We start from the raw sequence: 17,846 nt of genomic DNA, 5'->3' as shown, positions 1-17,846 counted from the left end.
CAGATACAGCTGGTGCTTGGCATGATTTTATGTCTTTTTCCTTTCTTTATTTCAACACTGTTAGTATTGGTGATATGATAGTGAGCAGAAAAAAGGTGTGCCCATGACTTCATAAAATAAGTATATATAAATTCATAAAGTAAGATAATAGGAAAACTGTGAATTCATCAACAGTGATAAGTGATATGAAGGACAAAAAACAGGGACTAAGAATATATCTTTTGAAAATTGTGATCTAGACTGAACAGTTAGGGAAGACTCCTGAGGTTTTTGAGATGATCTCTGATGAAGCCTAGGAGACAAATTAGTGGATCTGAATTACATGTGGAGAAGAGTATTTCAGGCCAACAGCATTAACTAAATTATGGATCCTGAAGGAAGAGCCAGAAAAATGGATTTTAGGAACAGAAAGAAAGGGAGGTTAGCATGGCTGGAACGCTGGTGGGAGCAAGTTCTGAGGTAAGGCTAGAAAGGGAGTCAGAGGTCTTACCTGGACTCATGCTTAATTCTAGCCACACACTTTACAATCCTTGCAAATCTCTACTCACTTCTTTTTTTAAACTGTGGTGAAATACAACTAACATCAAATTTGCCACCATAGCCGTTTTTAAGTGTACAGTTCAATAGTGTTAAGTATATTCATGTTGTGTAACCAGTCTCCAGAACTTTTTCATCTAGCAAAACTGAAACTCTGTACCTATTAAACAACATTTCCCCATTTTCTCCTCTTCACGCCTCTGGCAACCACCATTCTATCTTCTATTGGATGTATTTGATTCTCCTGTAGAAAGCTCGTATAAAGGAATCATACACTCTTTGACGTTGTGACTAGCTTATTTCACTTGGAGTAATGTCCCTGAGGTTCATCTGTATTGAATCTGTTTTCTTTTTGAAGCTCAGTTCATGCATCATCTCCTCTGTCAGGTCTTCAGTGGCCTCCCTTTGCTTCACTCCACTTCCAGTTTGACCTTAATGACCCTCTTCTGTATTCCCTTAATACCTTTTAGTACTTTATCATGCTATACTGTAACTGTTGACACATTAGCATATCTCCCTTCAAACCTTTTTGGTAGAGATACTGACTTTTTTACACTATTAACTCTAAATTTCTAGCAGGGAATTGTCTGGTACCTGTATTAACTTAGATTAGATTCAGCATTGTGTAATAAATAAATAAACATATATATATATATATATATATAATGTGTGTGTTGTGTGGGTGGGGTGGGGGGGAGCTTTGAAGTTTATTTCCATCTGAGTAAAGATAATGTCAGAAATAGGTAGCCCAGGAGTGATGCAGTCCAGGATTAGCCTACTGGTTCTACAGTGTCATTATGACCCAGTCTTCTAAATTTCTCCTTTCTCCTCAGAGCGTAAGTTTTCTAAGTTGTCTCATGATCCAAGAAATGCTGGAGTTCCAGCCATTAGTTCAGTGTTTAGGCCAACAGTATGAGCAATCAAGAAGACCTTTCCTTCTACTAAGTTGTATTTATTTCAAAGAGCCTTAGGTCCACATAGCCTTTTGATTGAATGTTTGACTTACATCTCATTGGCCCCACGGACAAAGGGACATCTAGCTGTGAGAGAGGTTGTAAATACATAGGTTTTAAGTTGTAAGGTTGGACCAGTGACATGTCCCATAAAATAGGAGGTTTTTACTCAAAAATTAAAGGAGAATGCAAGTTGGGGTAGTCATCTAATAGTCTCCCATGAGGCATAATAAATATTTGTTGAGTGCAGAAACGAGTGAGTGCCTTTGAACGCAGGAGGACTGAGAGGAAGCAGGGACTGATGGGCATGGCATACCCAGTTTTGGGGGGAAAAGATGCAGGAGTGTTTCATCTCTATGTTCAAAAGACCAACTTTTTAAAAACTTACAGGAATCTGATAGCTTGAGCTCTGCAAGATGAGTATTTCAAGGTGTTCCAGATCTTGTGTCTGTGTGCATAGATAGCACTTTTTTACATAGCTGAATATTTTTTACCAGTCATGGAACAAATTATAAATTTAACTCAACTTCAGTTGCTGATGCTTTGTCATCTATCACTTATATCTTTAGAAATTAACTCCTTTCTCTTGAAGAATTTGCCACTTCTAACTAGATTTAAAACTTCTTAGGGGCCAAGTAGAATATATATGAAAGCAGGGGGCAATTTTATGCTTTTGAGGAGAGGGGTAGCAGGTTACATATTAGGTTCTTTTATTTCTATACTTGAATAGCTAGCTTATCTAATGGCACCATTTGTATTTTTTAATACTTATAATAATAAAGAATTATTTGAAAAAATTATTTGGAGTTCTGTTGGAAAATTATCTCTTGTTGAAGTTAACATCTTCTATAGAGACATTTATGTGAACAATAATATATCTTGGCATAGACTGGTAACTTACTCAAAATAATTTAGAAGTACAATTGACTTTTGAACAATGCAGGACTAGGGATGCTGACCACCCCCCATGCAGTCTAAAAGCCACGTATAACTTCTGATTCTCCAAAAACTTAACTACTAACCACCTACTACATATAAAGTAGGTCCATTAACTTCAGATGCAACAAAGAGTAGAAAGTAAAAGGAAATAGGAGGGTGGTAAAAAAGACAGAAAAGCGAGCAAGCTAACTGGTCCCTCCCAGGGTTGACACCTGCCTGCAGGTGGATCAGGCCCAGGTTGGGAGGGGCACACTTGGGAGATGCAAAGGTTTTCCTGCCTCCTTCCTCTTCCTCAGAGTTGCCCAGCCAGGCCCTAGTTCTGCTGCTGCTCTCAGATCCTGGTGTTTCTGGTTCAAAGAGCAGCTAGTTGGTTAAAGAGTGTGGCTAATAATAAATACCAAGGTCATGTGATTGATCCCCATATGGGAAGGGGCCATTAGGTATAAGATTTTTCCTTTTTGATTTCCACCGTGTCACCAGTGGAATCCGCTGCTTTACATCCAATTACAGATACTGTATTGGGGATTATAAATGTAATGGGAAAATAAATGTAATTTATTGGGGAAAAAAATTCACATATAAGTGGATCTGTATGGCTCAAACCTGTGTTCTTCAAGGGTCAACTATACTCTCCATAGGTACTTGCTTATGTATACGTAAGTACAGGGTGAATCCTTTGTCTTAGAAGGGCTGTATGAATCTAGTTTATCATTATAAAGTTAATGTAATAATTTGTGAACCATATTTTGTTAAGTGGACATTTTTCTATTACACAATGAATGAAGAACAGATTTTAGCCTTGGGGCAAAGGAAATAGTTAGGAGGCCATTTATTATGTTCCAAGTGAGTGGCTGTGGTTGGACTAGGGTGGTAACAGACTGCAAAAAAAAAAGTAGTCCACCTCTAAAACATTTAAAAAGTGATAAAGTCTTCCAAATTATTGCCACTAGTTCTGTTTTATTTTTGACTCTTGTCAAAATATTGCTTTAACCTGCTGTATTTTATTCAGTGTTTATGAGATCTTCATGAAATCAAGATCCCCTCTCTCTAAGCTTGTTTTGGATGAATTATAACGCAGAAAATAGTTCATTTGAACATAGATGTCTGAACTGACAACAAGGACTTTGTGGGTCCTGAATACAAACTTAGACAAAATAAGGGAATTTAATTCTATGGTTATATATAAATTTAATTAAATGTTTTCATCAGAATTATTTTTAAAACAAAATAAATGAACTAAATTTTCTTAACTGATTTATTACCTATAGGAATTCTTCCATGCTGCCAGAAACAACCAATCTTTGTTTTCTAAGCTAAATGAAGAGAAAATTGTTTTTTTCTTACATTTATTAGGAATAGATACAAATGGACATGCTTATCGACCATCATCAAGGTAATTTTAATGCTGTGTTTAATGCTGTGTTTTTGAGGAATGTAGCTCTTCTGTTTTAACTGTTCAAGTGCTAGAATGTTTTCTTGATAGTTATCGCAGCAGAATTTATATTTTACATAGCTCTAAAGTGAAAAAAGTTCTCAATCGTATATGATGTAGTATGAGATGGTGGCTAAAACACATGAGCTATGATCAGACTACATAAAAATATAAGTGAATTATATCCTGTACATATACTCCATATTCTTCATTTGTGAGAGAAAATAAGATGTAGTTTAGAGATATTTCAGTAAATCTTGAAGTAAAAATCATTATTATTAAAAATGTTAATATATATATCACAAAAAGATGTAGTTAGCTATTATATATTCCATTTAATCAGTATTACATCTAGCAAATAATTGTAAAAAATTCGGTAAACTATTTCAGTAGACTCCTTATCTAGAACAGCAAATATTTTCTCACTTTTCCAGACCATAAGAGGAACAATCCATGTTATATACTTTTATTCTTTATTTTGAATTTGGCTTAGATTAGTCTAACTGAATGGAAAAGCCTCTTGGCTAGCTGCCAGTAACAAATAGCTCATGCTTTGCTCTTTAACATAATGCACTGTTTTAAGTGATAAAATTCATACCAAACCAGCCTTGTTCAACTGTGTGGAAAACTTAAATATAATTTGTTCCAAATATTACATTATACTATGTTACTTTACATTATATAGTATAATGTTCCCTCTTATGTTGTATATCATAGATAAGCTAAGGGATATAAAACATACTTGAAACAGACTTATCTATTAATGTGTCAAAAACAATATAGTTTGCATTATGAGAGACATGAAAGTTGAGATTACTACATCTGAGACTTAAAAAGCATTCATTAAAATATTTTCTAATCAATATACTCCTTTAAAATCATTCTGAAAATTTTTCAGATTCTTTTAATGCATTAAAAGGAGAGAAAGTTGTTTTTAATGATCTAAAAAGCTCTGACATAAAAATATTAAAGACAATCAAAAAGCATTTCAGGAGTTACTGACTTTGAAATAATGAGTTCATGTTGAAGAAATTTGATTTTTCCAAATTAGTATAATTTAATTTGTTCTTCTGTTTCTTTTTAAACAGGGAATATAAGGACAATATTAAAATAGTTGATGAGGGAATAAAAGAGATTGTGTCCATGTTTAAACATTTTTATGGAAATGATGGAAAAACAGCATTTATCTTTACCTCTGACCATGGAATGACAGACTGGGGTTAGTCTGTGTTTAAGTAATAAGTACTTTATGATTAAAACAGTGGCAAATGTAGCTTGTAGATATCTTATAACATTGAAGAGGATTAGATGTCTTATAAAAGCGTGTGGCACATAATAATTGTATGCTTAAAATGCTAGTGTAAAAGACTGATCTTATATAAAGAATCTTCTAACTATAAAAGGGATATATTCTCATTGACAGTGAGAAATTAGAGAAAAATGTGGAGAAGAGAACAAAAAGTACCCATTATTTATCTTGCTAGAGTTAACTGTGTGTGATAGCAAAGGAGATGAGGTTAAGGTGGGATTACTGAGGGATCTGGAACTACTGAAAATCCACCCTCCCTGAGCCTGTCCAGCCTGTGAGATTCCCGAGGAAACACAGTGTGTACACAGAGAACAGAATGAGGCAAAGATGGGGCTTGGCTCCCCAAATCACAATACAGAATTCTAGTGAGCTGGTTCCACTTTATAAAGGGCTTTTGGCCACACCAGCCAAAGCAGCCTGGGAAAGAAATCACCTAGAGCCTTTGCCATCCTTTCCAGAATGGGCCTGGCCTCAACTGTTTGCCGGAAACTTGGGTGGTTACTCCCCAGAGGAGCTTTCCCTGTTCTTTCTGCCTTCAGCACTGCTCTGGTGACAGCTCCTCTGAGTAGTGCTGTTACTCTTGTTCTGACCAGAATCGCTCAACAGACATGCTGCTTTTCATTTTTGTTTTTGCCTATTTATTACTGATGCTCTGACTTGCTTTGGGAATATTTTAAAACTTGTTATATAAGTTGCAAGCATTTGAGAATGTGGTGGCTGGAATTAACTCTATATGCATCAGCTCTTTAAAACTAAGTATTAAAAAAATACTTAGTTTAAAGTTAGTTCTTATATATTTAATTACTCTTGGTGTCTTATTTGTAGGTGCCCATGGGGCTGGTCATCCCTCAGAGACTTTAACTCCTTTTGTCAGTTGGGGAGCTGGAATCAAGTATCCCCAGAAAGTATCAGCTCAGCAATTTGATGATACATTTTTGAAAGGTATAATTATACATTTATCTTTATTGTTTTTCTTGATAACATTTTAAAGTAAAAACCATTTATCTTTATTGTTTTTATTAGTACATTTTGAAAGAAAAACCAAAGTTTAACTTAAACAAAATACCACTTTTAAGTTTTATTTTGATATTTGTGTCATTATTTCTATGTATTACTTTTATATAGTTCACATTACTTGGTTTATAATACTCAGCTTGAAAATCACAGTGTGAGTTATTTCCCATATGAAAGTTAAAGTATAAATTGTACTATTGCCCTTTTCACAAGCCTTATTATTACTGGGATTTAAATATAACTCTTGAGTCAAATCTTACCTGCCAAGACTATCAACCAGATAAGTCACATGTATGTCTCACAACTGGACAGATTTTTCCCTTGATTCTAGTACTTTTGAAGGCTCTCTGTGTTGCACAAGCCTCACCTGCTTCTCAATCTATGAGGAAAAGCAATTCCTTTTTCTTGGAGCTCTGCTCATTTTGTAAGGTAAGGTCTTTTTCAGAGTGCCAAAGTTTTACTAACTGGGCCAAACAAATTCCTTTCAAATGCCAGGATTAGTTGCATAAGACTCCTCCAAAGCACTTGTTAAAAATACAGATTAAAAAGCAAACAGATTTCCAGACTTTGTCACTAGCTATTTTGATTGCAAGAGTCTGGGTGAGGCCTAGAAATTCTCTTTTTAAAACCTTCTCCATTATTTGGACTTGCAGCTGTGTTTAGGTATTTTTTATCATAGAAAATTCCTTTTGGTTTGTATAATAAAATTCCCTTATAGACTCTTTCTTTCTTTTTTGAACTTAGTTTTTTATTGAGATATAATTTTCGCAAAATTCATGTTTTAAAAGTGTACAGTTCAGTGTTTTTTAGTATATTCACAAGACTGTGTAATCACCTCTGCTAGCTACAAAACATTTCATCACCCCCATTCCTACCCCCCAAAAAAATCCCTTACCCATTGGCAGTCACTCCTTCTCTCCATCACCTGGAAACCATTAATCTACTCTGTCTCTATGAATTTGCCTATTCTGAACATTTCATATAAATGGAGTTATTCACTCTATGGTCTTTTGTGTCTGGCTTCTTTCATAATGGCATAATGTCTCAAGTTTCATCTGTGTTATAGCATGTGCTTTGTAGTTGTTTTTTTATAGCTGAATAATATTCCATTGTACGTATATACTGTATTTTATTTATGTAATCTTCTTAGGACATTTGGGCTCTTATTTCCATATTTGGTCTCTTATGTTGCTGCTGCTATGCACATTTGTGTAAAAGTTCTTGTGTGAACCTGTGTTTTCATTCCTCTTCAGTAGATACCTGGGAGTGGAATGAATAAATGGGTCATATGTAACTCTATACTTAATTTTTTGCAGACTGCCAAACTACTTTCCAAGGCAGCTGCATCATTTTATGTTCCTATGCTCTGTGGTAAATGGGTTTGATTGGGTCTAATTAGAAGCTAGTTAAAAAGTATGTTTGTACTTTGGAGGTAGAACTGTTTTGGCATTTGTTTTCTCAGTGAATTAATGTTTTACAATACTTAATGACTTTAAGAATCATTATAGAAAGAATGTATTTTTTCTTATATGAATATTAAGTACCAACTTACAGAATGGAATTGTGTGTTTTTTTCCTCATCCAGTGATTGGTGTGAATTTTTAGTGACTGACTGGTAGGAGCAGGAGCATATTTTTACACTTTATTAGCTTACTAGAAGAAATTTCATCATAAAAGTACCTTAACACCCTTTGGTAATATATCTTAAAGTCATTAAATCAAGACATGGTCTCGTAATCCTTTGTATATATTGTGGTTGATTGAAATTTCTGAATTTATATGTAGAAATACAGGAGAATGAGGTTATCTTTGAAGACAGGTTTAATAGTAACTCACGATACTATTTTAACATTTGGGATTAGTGAGGGTAGGAGCATCATAGCTACAGTTCCAAGTATTTTGCAAGCAGGTGTCATTATAGAAACAAAGAAGAGCTTAGATTGACTAATAGACTTTAATTGCCTCACTCACTCTCTCTGGGACTATTTAAAAATATTTGGGAAGATTAATGCAGTTGCATTAATTAATTAATCCTGGAACAGGACTGCAGTGAGTTTAAGTCGTGTTGACCATTCATTGTGCCTTTTCCTTCCGTCTTTCCTTCCTTAGCCTTTTGATGATTTGAAACAATTCTATCCATTTTGAAAGTTCAGTAAATCATCACAGAAAACACCAAATATTTACTTTTCAGGTATTCTTTTGAAATTCTAGTTTAAAAAATATACAGCTCTACCTTTTTAAGCACTCTTTTTGTTCATACTTGGGTTAAAGTAGACTTTTCCAATACTTTTGTTTTCCATGAAGCATTAACTTCTCATAATAATGAAATGATTTATTCTTTTGTAAAATCTTACATTGCTCCTGTGTCTAATTTTGTCTTTCAGAATGGAAATTGGAGAACTGGAAAAGGCGAGATGTCTATCAGGTACTCATTTCAATTTAATCACATTCAAATTTAATTTTATCTCCTAAAAGAAGTGTAAACAACAAAAAGTCTAAGAAAAATCGTGTATTAATAATAATAATAATGAAAAAGGATTTTTCAAAACATTTTCAATTTCCAAGGGAAATGCTTTCAGTGCAAATATTTTAACCCGCCTCATCTTTCTTTTGGCGAAATAAAAAAAGTTCCAAGTAAAGCTAAAAGGAGAAGACTCTCCAGATAACACTGGCTAATTAAAGACATTATGTAAATTGAAATTTGCATGCCTATTAAATGTCAGTGATATCTTGTCATTGTTGCTTTGTTTTTACTTTAAGAACAGATTTAATAAAACCCTGTTATGGGTTTCTTTCCTATAGTGTATCAGTTACCATTTCTTTTTTATTAACACATATTTTAACTTCAGTTCTACCCAGGACCCCTACAACTGCAGTTGGAAAAAAAAAAGCCAAGAGAACAGATTACTTAAGTAGAAACCTCATATTTTAGGAAAATGTGTGGCCAGCCTAATCAAGTTAGACTAGTAACATTATTTATAAATACAAAGCACAGAGTTTTCACCTCTGAAGATATGCTATGTGAACAGCCATCTTTACTGTTTGTAAAAGGCATGGTATCTTTGGTATGTGGCTGCCAAAAGTGGCAGGAATAGCTTACTTTCTGCAGATCACCTCACAAGCTCACATTCCTTACTGTAATGGGTAAACCGAGGTCTGGGATCTCATTTTCAGGCCTGTGGTTGTAGAAACCTGTTCTTTTTCAGCACATTAAGAGTAATCTGTTCTTTCAGGAAGGGTATGTAGTACCCCAATAAATAAAAATGGGTAAAATCAGAATAGCAATTTGTGAATTTGTGATAAAAATCACTGTCAAAGGAATAAGAATAACTTGACCATAAAACAAGAACATGTTTTACTTATAGCCAGACTGGATCATAAGAAAAAACTGATTATAGATTTGGCTATTGCTCTGTGAGTACTCCTACTTCACATATACATTAGATGATAATTTTTTCATTCATTCCTTCCACCAACATTGTTGTATGTGTGCAGTGTGTTTAAATATTGTGCAAACATTAACATTAAACAGTGTGAAAGGGATACAAAGCCTAAAGTTTAGGGATGAGAAAAGATATTAATCGAACTATTATACAAATAAATGTAAAATTATAGCTTTGATAAATACTACCAAAGAGGCCTGTGAAGCTATGAGACCATATACAGTGGATGTTAACTGTCGGGCACTGTGGTCAGCGAAGGCTTCCTGTGAAACTGAGGATTGGCTAAGAATGAAGAAAAAGTAGTTACCAGGCCAGGGCAGAATGAGGAGGGCTTTCCAGGCAGAAGGAGCAACATGTGCACAGAGCTCTGGTGAGAGGGACATGGCATAGTACAAGGTCTTGAAAGCTGTGGTACAGAGCAACAGAGACTGCTAAGCTGTGAGACAGAGGAAAGGAGGCCTTACAGGCTTAGTCCTAAAGCTTAGGGAAGCCCTTGAAGTGCTTGCAGCCTGGAGAGTGACATGATCTGATTTTTTGTGAAAGGATTTCTCTGGGTGCAGCATGGAGAACAGATTAGAGGAGGCCAACAATGGTTTCTGCAGGGAGGGGAGAAGCGTTAGGAGGCTGTTGGACTTTTCCAGTTTTCTGTGGGATAGTACTTCATAGAGAGAGTCCAGAAGATAAAAAGTGAATAGATTTGAGATCCTGGGATGCAAACTCCACTTGTAAATGGGGGACTAGAGAAGCCATCTGGAAAGGAATCACAGTGAGATTGAAAACACTCTATGGAGTATGTGACCCAGAAAGGAGGGGTCCACACACGCTGTGGGGAGGTCAAGTAATTCTAATAACCAGAATAGTCTTTGTAGCCAGCATTAATCGCAGGATTATTATGTGCCAGGTCCTTTATAAATTTAATTTCATTTAATCATGCCATAACTCTGTAAGGGAAAAACTTATATTTATTTCTTAACTGGTAAGGAAAGTGAGGCGTTGGAGAGGCAAATCAAACTGCCTAAGGTCTCAGATTTCAAACAAGGACTTGAAACTGGGCATTCTGACATCCAAGCACTTTACTGCCTGAAAAATTATAAGGACTAATATTAAACCTGTCAATTAGATTTGGAAACATGGAAGTTGTTAGAGATGATAAAGGGTCAAAGCAAGTTAGAGTGGGCTAAGGAATGATGGGGAGATGAGGGTAAATGAAGGCAGAAAGCATAAACAACTCTTGTAGGTGGTTGGGCTTTAAGCAGAACTCTCTAAAACTGTATTTGGGGTCTTTTGTCTAAAGAGCCTCTTGTCTGGTTTATGTCTTCTGGAGTTCACTGGCTGGCCAGACCTTCTGATACATACATTCTTTCTTCAATTTTATTTAGTTAAGGCATTCTTTCATGATACTGAAAAACTATTACTTGAAGTGATCAAGTTCTTAGCTACTAGGATAAGTAACTTTTTGTTTGAGTATGCTTTACATTAAGGGTCTTAATAAGGTTTCTTTTCAAATTTATTTTCTCATAAGTTCCTGTACCTCTAACAAATGATATTTTTAGAGATTAGTATTTAGTCTGTATTATATAAATGTTTGAAGGTAATGGGTTAGAAAGAGTATCATGGTGGTATTTCAAAATACATTTGCATTAAATTATTTTATTTCCTTGTTGATGTCTATAGACTTAGAATTGAACTTTTTCTGTTTGTAGGCTGATATTGCACCTTTGATGGCTTCTCTTATTGGTGTACCCTTTCCCCTTAATTCAGTGGTAAGGAATAAAATGTTCTCATCAACTCTCAGAATAAAAAGAATTATTGAACAGTAAAATTTACCTTTTATGTGTTTCTGAATAATTTTTGATTTACATTTAAAGCTGTATTTCCCTTTATATTTTTGTAATATATAATCCCTGTAATTGTGTATTATAATGTACATTAAGTACAAGCCTGATAGCTTTTCTTTAAAATTTTTTTATTTTCTTAAATGTATACAGATTTTTATTCTTGTATTTTAGTTTTAAGTGATGAATATATACAATAATTTTTTTATTGCAAGCAGCAGAAACTGAATCCATTTAAAAAGAAATTTATTAAAGAGATATTGGTGGTTTGCTGAATCAAAGCGGTGCTCAAAAACCAGGCTTGGAAATGAACAGGAACCAAGAGAATTCTGGGGACTTGAAAGAAAGAACCAAACAGCTCAGGGCACCGATACTGGGGGAGATCAGTGTTACACCTACTGTGCTTTCTGTTCCTTGACTCTCAAGGGTCAAGTTCCAGTGCTTACCATTTGAGAGGCCTTGTCTGGGTTACTTGTCTACCCATCAGTAAGAGAAGGCAGGGCCCCATTAGAGATCCATTATGCTATATGCAGTGGGGAGATTTCTCCACATAGAATGGTAAATGATAGTACTTTAAGAATGGAAACTGGGTACTGAAAAAGCAAACAAATAAATGTCCATTCCAGCCAGCTATTCTTATAAGCTTTGTAATTCCAGTATTAAAACAGTGTTTTATCTTTTGTTATGTACAGGGAATCCTTCCTGTGGATTATCTTAACAACACTGATCTCTTCAAAGCAGAGAGCATGTTTACAAATGCAATACAGATTCTTGAACAGTTCAAGGTAAACAAGACAAAACTAGACAGTACTACAGATTTAAAATCAAACATATTAAATGAAAATATTTGATTTTGTGATTTAAGAAATTATTTTCTATAATTTATTATCTTTAAATTTTGCATATTTGACTAATGTCACGAAGTTTCACATTTCTGAGGTGCATGTCCCATAACTCAGTTTGAGGGTGTAGAATTACCTCTGAGGAGTGTCCCTTATTGTAAGACTACCACATATGCTCCTTAAGACTAAAACTGAGTCTCTGTTGATAGGACTTTGCCCACAGAAGTAATATTAGAGATTGCAACATTTCTCGTTATTCATTGTACATTATTGTATGCATTGAGAACTTAAAGGAGTGACCATTTAATGAAACTTTCTGTTCTTACTACTCTTAATGCAGCTTGCTTATTTTGTTTTCTAAGAGTTAGGAGGTAAAAAAAAAAAGAGTTAAAGAGGTACAGTTTAATTACATTACAGTATGTTATTTTGTAGGCTTGATATGCTTAATTCTCAGCTTATTATTAACATGATAATGTTAAATTTTTCCTTAAATATTTATGAAATAAAATAGTGACACATAATTCCATTTATTTTCAAAGAAGTTAATATCCCTGAAGAGCAGTTTTAATGGATGTTTTTATTTCAAAATGAAATTAGTCAATTTTTTTCTCATTTCTAACATAATAAAATATTTTCATACTTGGTTCCCAGGTGAAAATGACTGAGAAAAAAGAAGTTACCTTACCATTTTTGTTTACACCATTTAAGTAAGTCTCTTACACTTTTTATTAACTTGTAGGAAAGAATTTTTCAATGAATTTGAAAGCTGATAGGATAGATTAGTTACTTGGAAGCTTTGTCTTTTTTGTATACATTAGTGCAATTCCAAAATGAAAGCCTCTTTTACTGTTTTTGTAACTAATGAGCCAGATGCTGGATAACTTTGAATGTCTGGCAGAGAAGATATGCAGAGAGATAAGGGAAACATTAAGGAGATAAATTCAAGGGGACTTGACTGGGAAGATGTTGGGGCACTTGGCTTGTAGATTGGGAATATGCTGGTACCATTATAGCTTCTAGAAAGAAAGAAAAGCTGGTTTACGAGGCAAGGATGAATATTAATGAGTTCAGCTTACATTTGAAGATATCAATTAGTTAGAAATAAGGACTTGGATCTAAAGGCAGAGATAAGAGTTGTTTATGAAAATTTGGGGTCCATCAGCATAAAGATGGTCATGGAAACTTACTCATGTTCACAGCCTACAGGAGGTTCTAGGGAGAATAGAAAGCGACAAGAAAAGGTCAGTTATACAAATCTGGGAAACATTTACCATTACTGGGTAGGCAAAGAGGAAAGCAGACTGATGGGCAACAGATTTTGCTTTCCCAGGTCCCAGAAAGATGCTTTCTTTGAATTGGGAATGGGGTGACTTGAGTCACAAACCTGGCTCTGCATTACTGACTCGGGCAGGTTTACTCAGTCTTGTTGAGGTTCATTTTCAGTTGGCAAGGATTCACATTTATTAGGAAGGATTTTGCTCTTGACCAAAATAATTAGAAATTGTTTGAAATATGGACATTAGGGATATGATTGAATGACTTGATTAAAATTATTTTTATCAACTTATGTAACACTAGTGTGGTATTCATAAACTAGGAAAGCTTAAATATTGCCTTGTCGTCTAAATAATGTGATTGTATCTCTGACTTTGTGTGTGCATAGGAGAGTGAAAACAAAGTAAAATTAGGATTTTGCAAGTTATGATCATAAAATTAATTTCTCTAAATATTATATATATCAAAGGTACAATTACCTTTGAGGTACAAATACAAATACTAATACAATTAGTATTCCTAATTGTAGAATTATCATATATGCTTATGAAGACTATAAGCCAAGTCTCTCAACTGAAATTTGTCTTGTATCCTATCACATAGTATATGTATCTGTTTATTTATAATGTAGTGTTATAGTCAAACTATAACAAAATAAATGAACAAGAAATATATTATCAGTTCCCGGTTTGAAGAAAATACACAGGACATTGGAAGTGAGACTGAGAGTTACTTTAGATCAGCCACTTTAGAAAGATGGGTTAGGAAGCATGCTTCAGCAAGGGGTTCAAATGCACACCGTCCACCTTCAACTGAGGCCTGCTGGCTGACCATGAACTTCTGCTTTGTGCTCAACATCTGCCTGCAGAGCCACTTCAGGCTTTCTGTCATCTGGGGTCCAGCATTTCCCACCCCCTGGCTTACCCACCCTAGAGCAACCTACCAGCCCTACCTATCCACTTGTCTGGCTGAAAATCACTGTTTGCCAAAAGCCTCTAGTGTAAATCAAAAAGCCCAAGATAAAATGAAGAATTGGCTCTTGAAGAAATAGATAATTTAAGTAACAGAAAAGAACTTAAAACTATTAAAATCCTCAGAAATATCTGAAAAACTATTTTATCCATAAAACAAAAAACAGGATGAAATTTACAAAATGAGAAAGAATACAAGATGCATATTTTTCAAAAGGGAAATGCAAATAAAAAGTTATAGAATGATGAATTGTACAAGAATGGTCCAAATGGGAGGCAGATCCTCCAAAGTAGAATAGGAAGTAAGTAATCGTCAAGTGAAATGAAATAAATTTTGAGTAATAATATGGATTGAGAAAGAAGCTGAAGGATACGTGAAAGGCATACATTTCTTTATCCCCCAAAACAATGACAATTGGAAACTTCAGGGAAAAGGAAACATTTGAAACTGAACAAGAAAACATGCTTCAGATATGAAGCAACTTAAGATGTGGCATGATTTTGAACAGTTGCTGGGAGTATAAGAAAGGGAATTTATTTGAACGCTGGCGCATGGATCAAGGCTTTGCTAAAAATGGTGAGAAAATCTGATTTTGCTACTCAGTGAACAGTATTTAAGTATTTGTAATGATGTAAATATTGGTGTTCAGCTTTTAGAGTCAAACCTTTGACACATCAAGGAGGATTGAACTGTGATTACAGAATAGAATGCAATTGTTACCAACCTTGACAATGTACAAAGTTACTGGTAGGAAGGTAGAGAGGGAAATAATTATAAATGAAATAGTAGTGGTGCTATTGTCCTCATAAAATGTGGAGATTCTGACTATTGAAAATATTAGAGGTTCAGATATTAGATTATTAAAGTGACTGATCTGGGCAACAGAGGAGGTAAAAACAGTAATGTATCCATACTGAGGGGGCAGGAGATGGCAGGGAGTCAGCAGAAAGTGCTGTGGGTCAAGTCAGGAAATAGTTTGTTATTAAGAATGTTATTAATAAAATAACATGTTATTAATAAAACAAGCATGTTATTAAGAAAAATGGACTTAACTACCAAAATAACCAAAAACAGACACATGTAAAAGTTTTTCTCTCTGGGTTGGGGAGCTGAGAAATGAGCAGGCTGGGCAGGGATTTATTGGTTGTTATGCCCTTCGGTACCATTTTCAATTTTTGAAATTATATGCATAAATTGATTTGATGTAACATACATTAAAAAAACAAGAACTAAGTTGGCATTTTAGTCATTGGCATGAAACATAAAATTATAAAAATAATGGGCACAAATAAATTCACTCACTATATAAATTTTAGAATCACCATCTTGAGTTATATGGAAAATTCTTTGAAGTAATATTTAAGAAGTAATTTGGAGAGGAATGACATTTTTACAGTATTGAATTACTAGCCAACATTTACTTATTTGTATCTTCTGTTATGTCCTTAGGTAAAATTTTAGTTTTATGCACTTCTCATCATTTTATTCCTGGTTATTTTATTTCTGTTATCTTTTTTTTCCTATTACATCTGTTCAGTGTACTAGGAAAAACAGTTATTACCATTTACTGTCTTAGTACAATGACTATTTTTCTCCAATCCAATTAATCTTCTTCATTTCTATACCATCTGCTTCCTTCCAGTCACCTTTATATATACATCTAACATCAGATTGTCCACTTAGAAACCATTTCAAGTAAATATCTTTATCCAGCACATAAACATTATCAAAGATGAAAGAATACTGTCATCACACATCCTTTTTGCAAAACAGCTCAGGTTCTGGTTACAATCAGTGATGTGATGAAGTCCTTTCCTCTTGATTGTTTTCCTTATTTCCTTTTCCTAGAAATACCACATTTCCTTTTTCTTCTTAGAGATATATTGTTCACTCACAATTGTTAAGTTTGAGAAAACCTAGGATATTGACATCTGAAAATTAATGTTTTTGAAGTTTTACTTTACATGATCAGTTTCACCAACAACACTAGATTTAGCTTAATAATATTTCTCCACTCTTTCTCCATTGTCCTATTTAGTCTTGTCCAGCATGAATAATTGAATAATAATGTAGTAATTCCTAGGATGATGAAATAGCAAATGTTTTAAGATACAGGAAAAACAGATCGCTAAAATCCTGTAACATAGCTTAGACTTTTAAGAGTCCAATAGCCATATGGTAATTGCATATCCTATGTTATCCTATTACTTAAAAAATAAGTACTGTAAATTTTATCTTTGCTATTTTAAAGACCACTAGGAAAGAATGAAGATCATGAAATACTCATTCTGACAAATTGTTAGAACTGCTCAAAAAAGAAAACTCAGCTAAAATTTGGTCCAGTGGCCCTAAGGCTATGTGAAGGGATGAGCAGCAGGTGGAGCTACATGACTGGGGAAGCATAAAATGTTTGCGTCTATGTGAAATGAGGAAAACACTCTATTTTAAATGTATTATAGAGGTCAAAGTAAGACAAAGAAAAATTTAAAAGAAAAATATTCCCTGAAATGAGAAAAGCACAGGAAAGGTCTCTTGAGATATTTTAGAAAAAAGTGAAAATGGGAAGGAAATATTGTCCATTGCCAATAAAACCAAAAACATCTGTTACCTTTTACTTAAAAATCACTGTAGAAAAGAAATGGGAGCTCAGATTTTAACAAAATATTTTAATGTATTTTCTACTAAAATGGCAAGATACTTTAGTTCTTTCTAATATGTTTCTTTTAGCCTGATACGGATTAAAGCTCCTCTTTTGGACCGAACTTAAATATTGGTTTTAATGTGGATCTTTCTACCACTTCACCCATCTGATATACCAGTTAATTACTAGAAATGTAATTTTCTACTTCAAAACTGAAATTATACTTTAAAAAATATAACTTTCACATATCATGTACATTCATACATACATACATTGGAAAATAATCACTCAGTTATGACATGAGTGGGGTACAAGATTCTGCCTAATTGGTCAGTCTAAAGGAATACAAACTATTCTAATAACTTTTTATCCTGCTTTCTGTCTTTATCTTCTTGAAATATTTTTTCCTTTAATATAAATAGACACTCAAAAAAGAAATGGACGAGATATAATAGGCATCTCTAAAATATGTGTTAGTGCAAGTGAACTTTTTTGTAATAAAAATCAGACTAAATAAGATACAATTCAAAAGGCAGCATTTTAAGGAGGTTGTGTCCTGTAAACAGTAGTTCACCCTGAGTAATTGATAATAAAATTCTTGATAATCCTGAAACATGGTTTACTTTCTTCCACAGTATTCAGGTAACTACAGAA

At 34.1% G+C, this 17,846-nt stretch overlaps 1 protein-coding gene across 12 annotated transcripts in view; it reads left to right on the top strand.

Annotated features, from left to right (window-relative positions):
* PIGN (phosphatidylinositol glycan anchor biosynthesis class N) overlaps nt 1-17,846 on the top strand; it is a 109,175-nt gene that overhangs the window by 18,385 nt on the left and 72,944 nt on the right. For all 12 annotated transcript variants that reach the window (XM_057504237.1, XM_057504234.1, XM_057504232.1 and 9 more), the window contains 7 exons: nt 3,698-3,822; nt 4,950-5,080; nt 5,996-6,112; nt 8,569-8,609; nt 11,331-11,390; nt 12,155-12,247; nt 12,956-13,011. In XM_057504237.1, the coding sequence (XP_057360220.1) occupies nt 3,698-3,822; nt 4,950-5,080; nt 5,996-6,112; nt 8,569-8,609; nt 11,331-11,390; nt 12,155-12,247; nt 12,956-13,011 (623 nt within the window). The remainder of the gene's footprint in view (nt 1-3,697; nt 3,823-4,949; nt 5,081-5,995; nt 6,113-8,568; nt 8,610-11,330; nt 11,391-12,154; nt 12,248-12,955; nt 13,012-17,846) is intronic.

Source organism: Manis pentadactyla, chromosome 6 (assembly GCF_030020395.1).
Source record: "Manis pentadactyla isolate mManPen7 chromosome 6, mManPen7.hap1, whole genome shotgun sequence".
NCBI classification, from domain to species: Eukaryota; Metazoa; Chordata; class Mammalia; order Pholidota; family Manidae; genus Manis; species Manis pentadactyla.
This window is presented reverse-complemented; position numbering and strand designations above follow the sequence as displayed.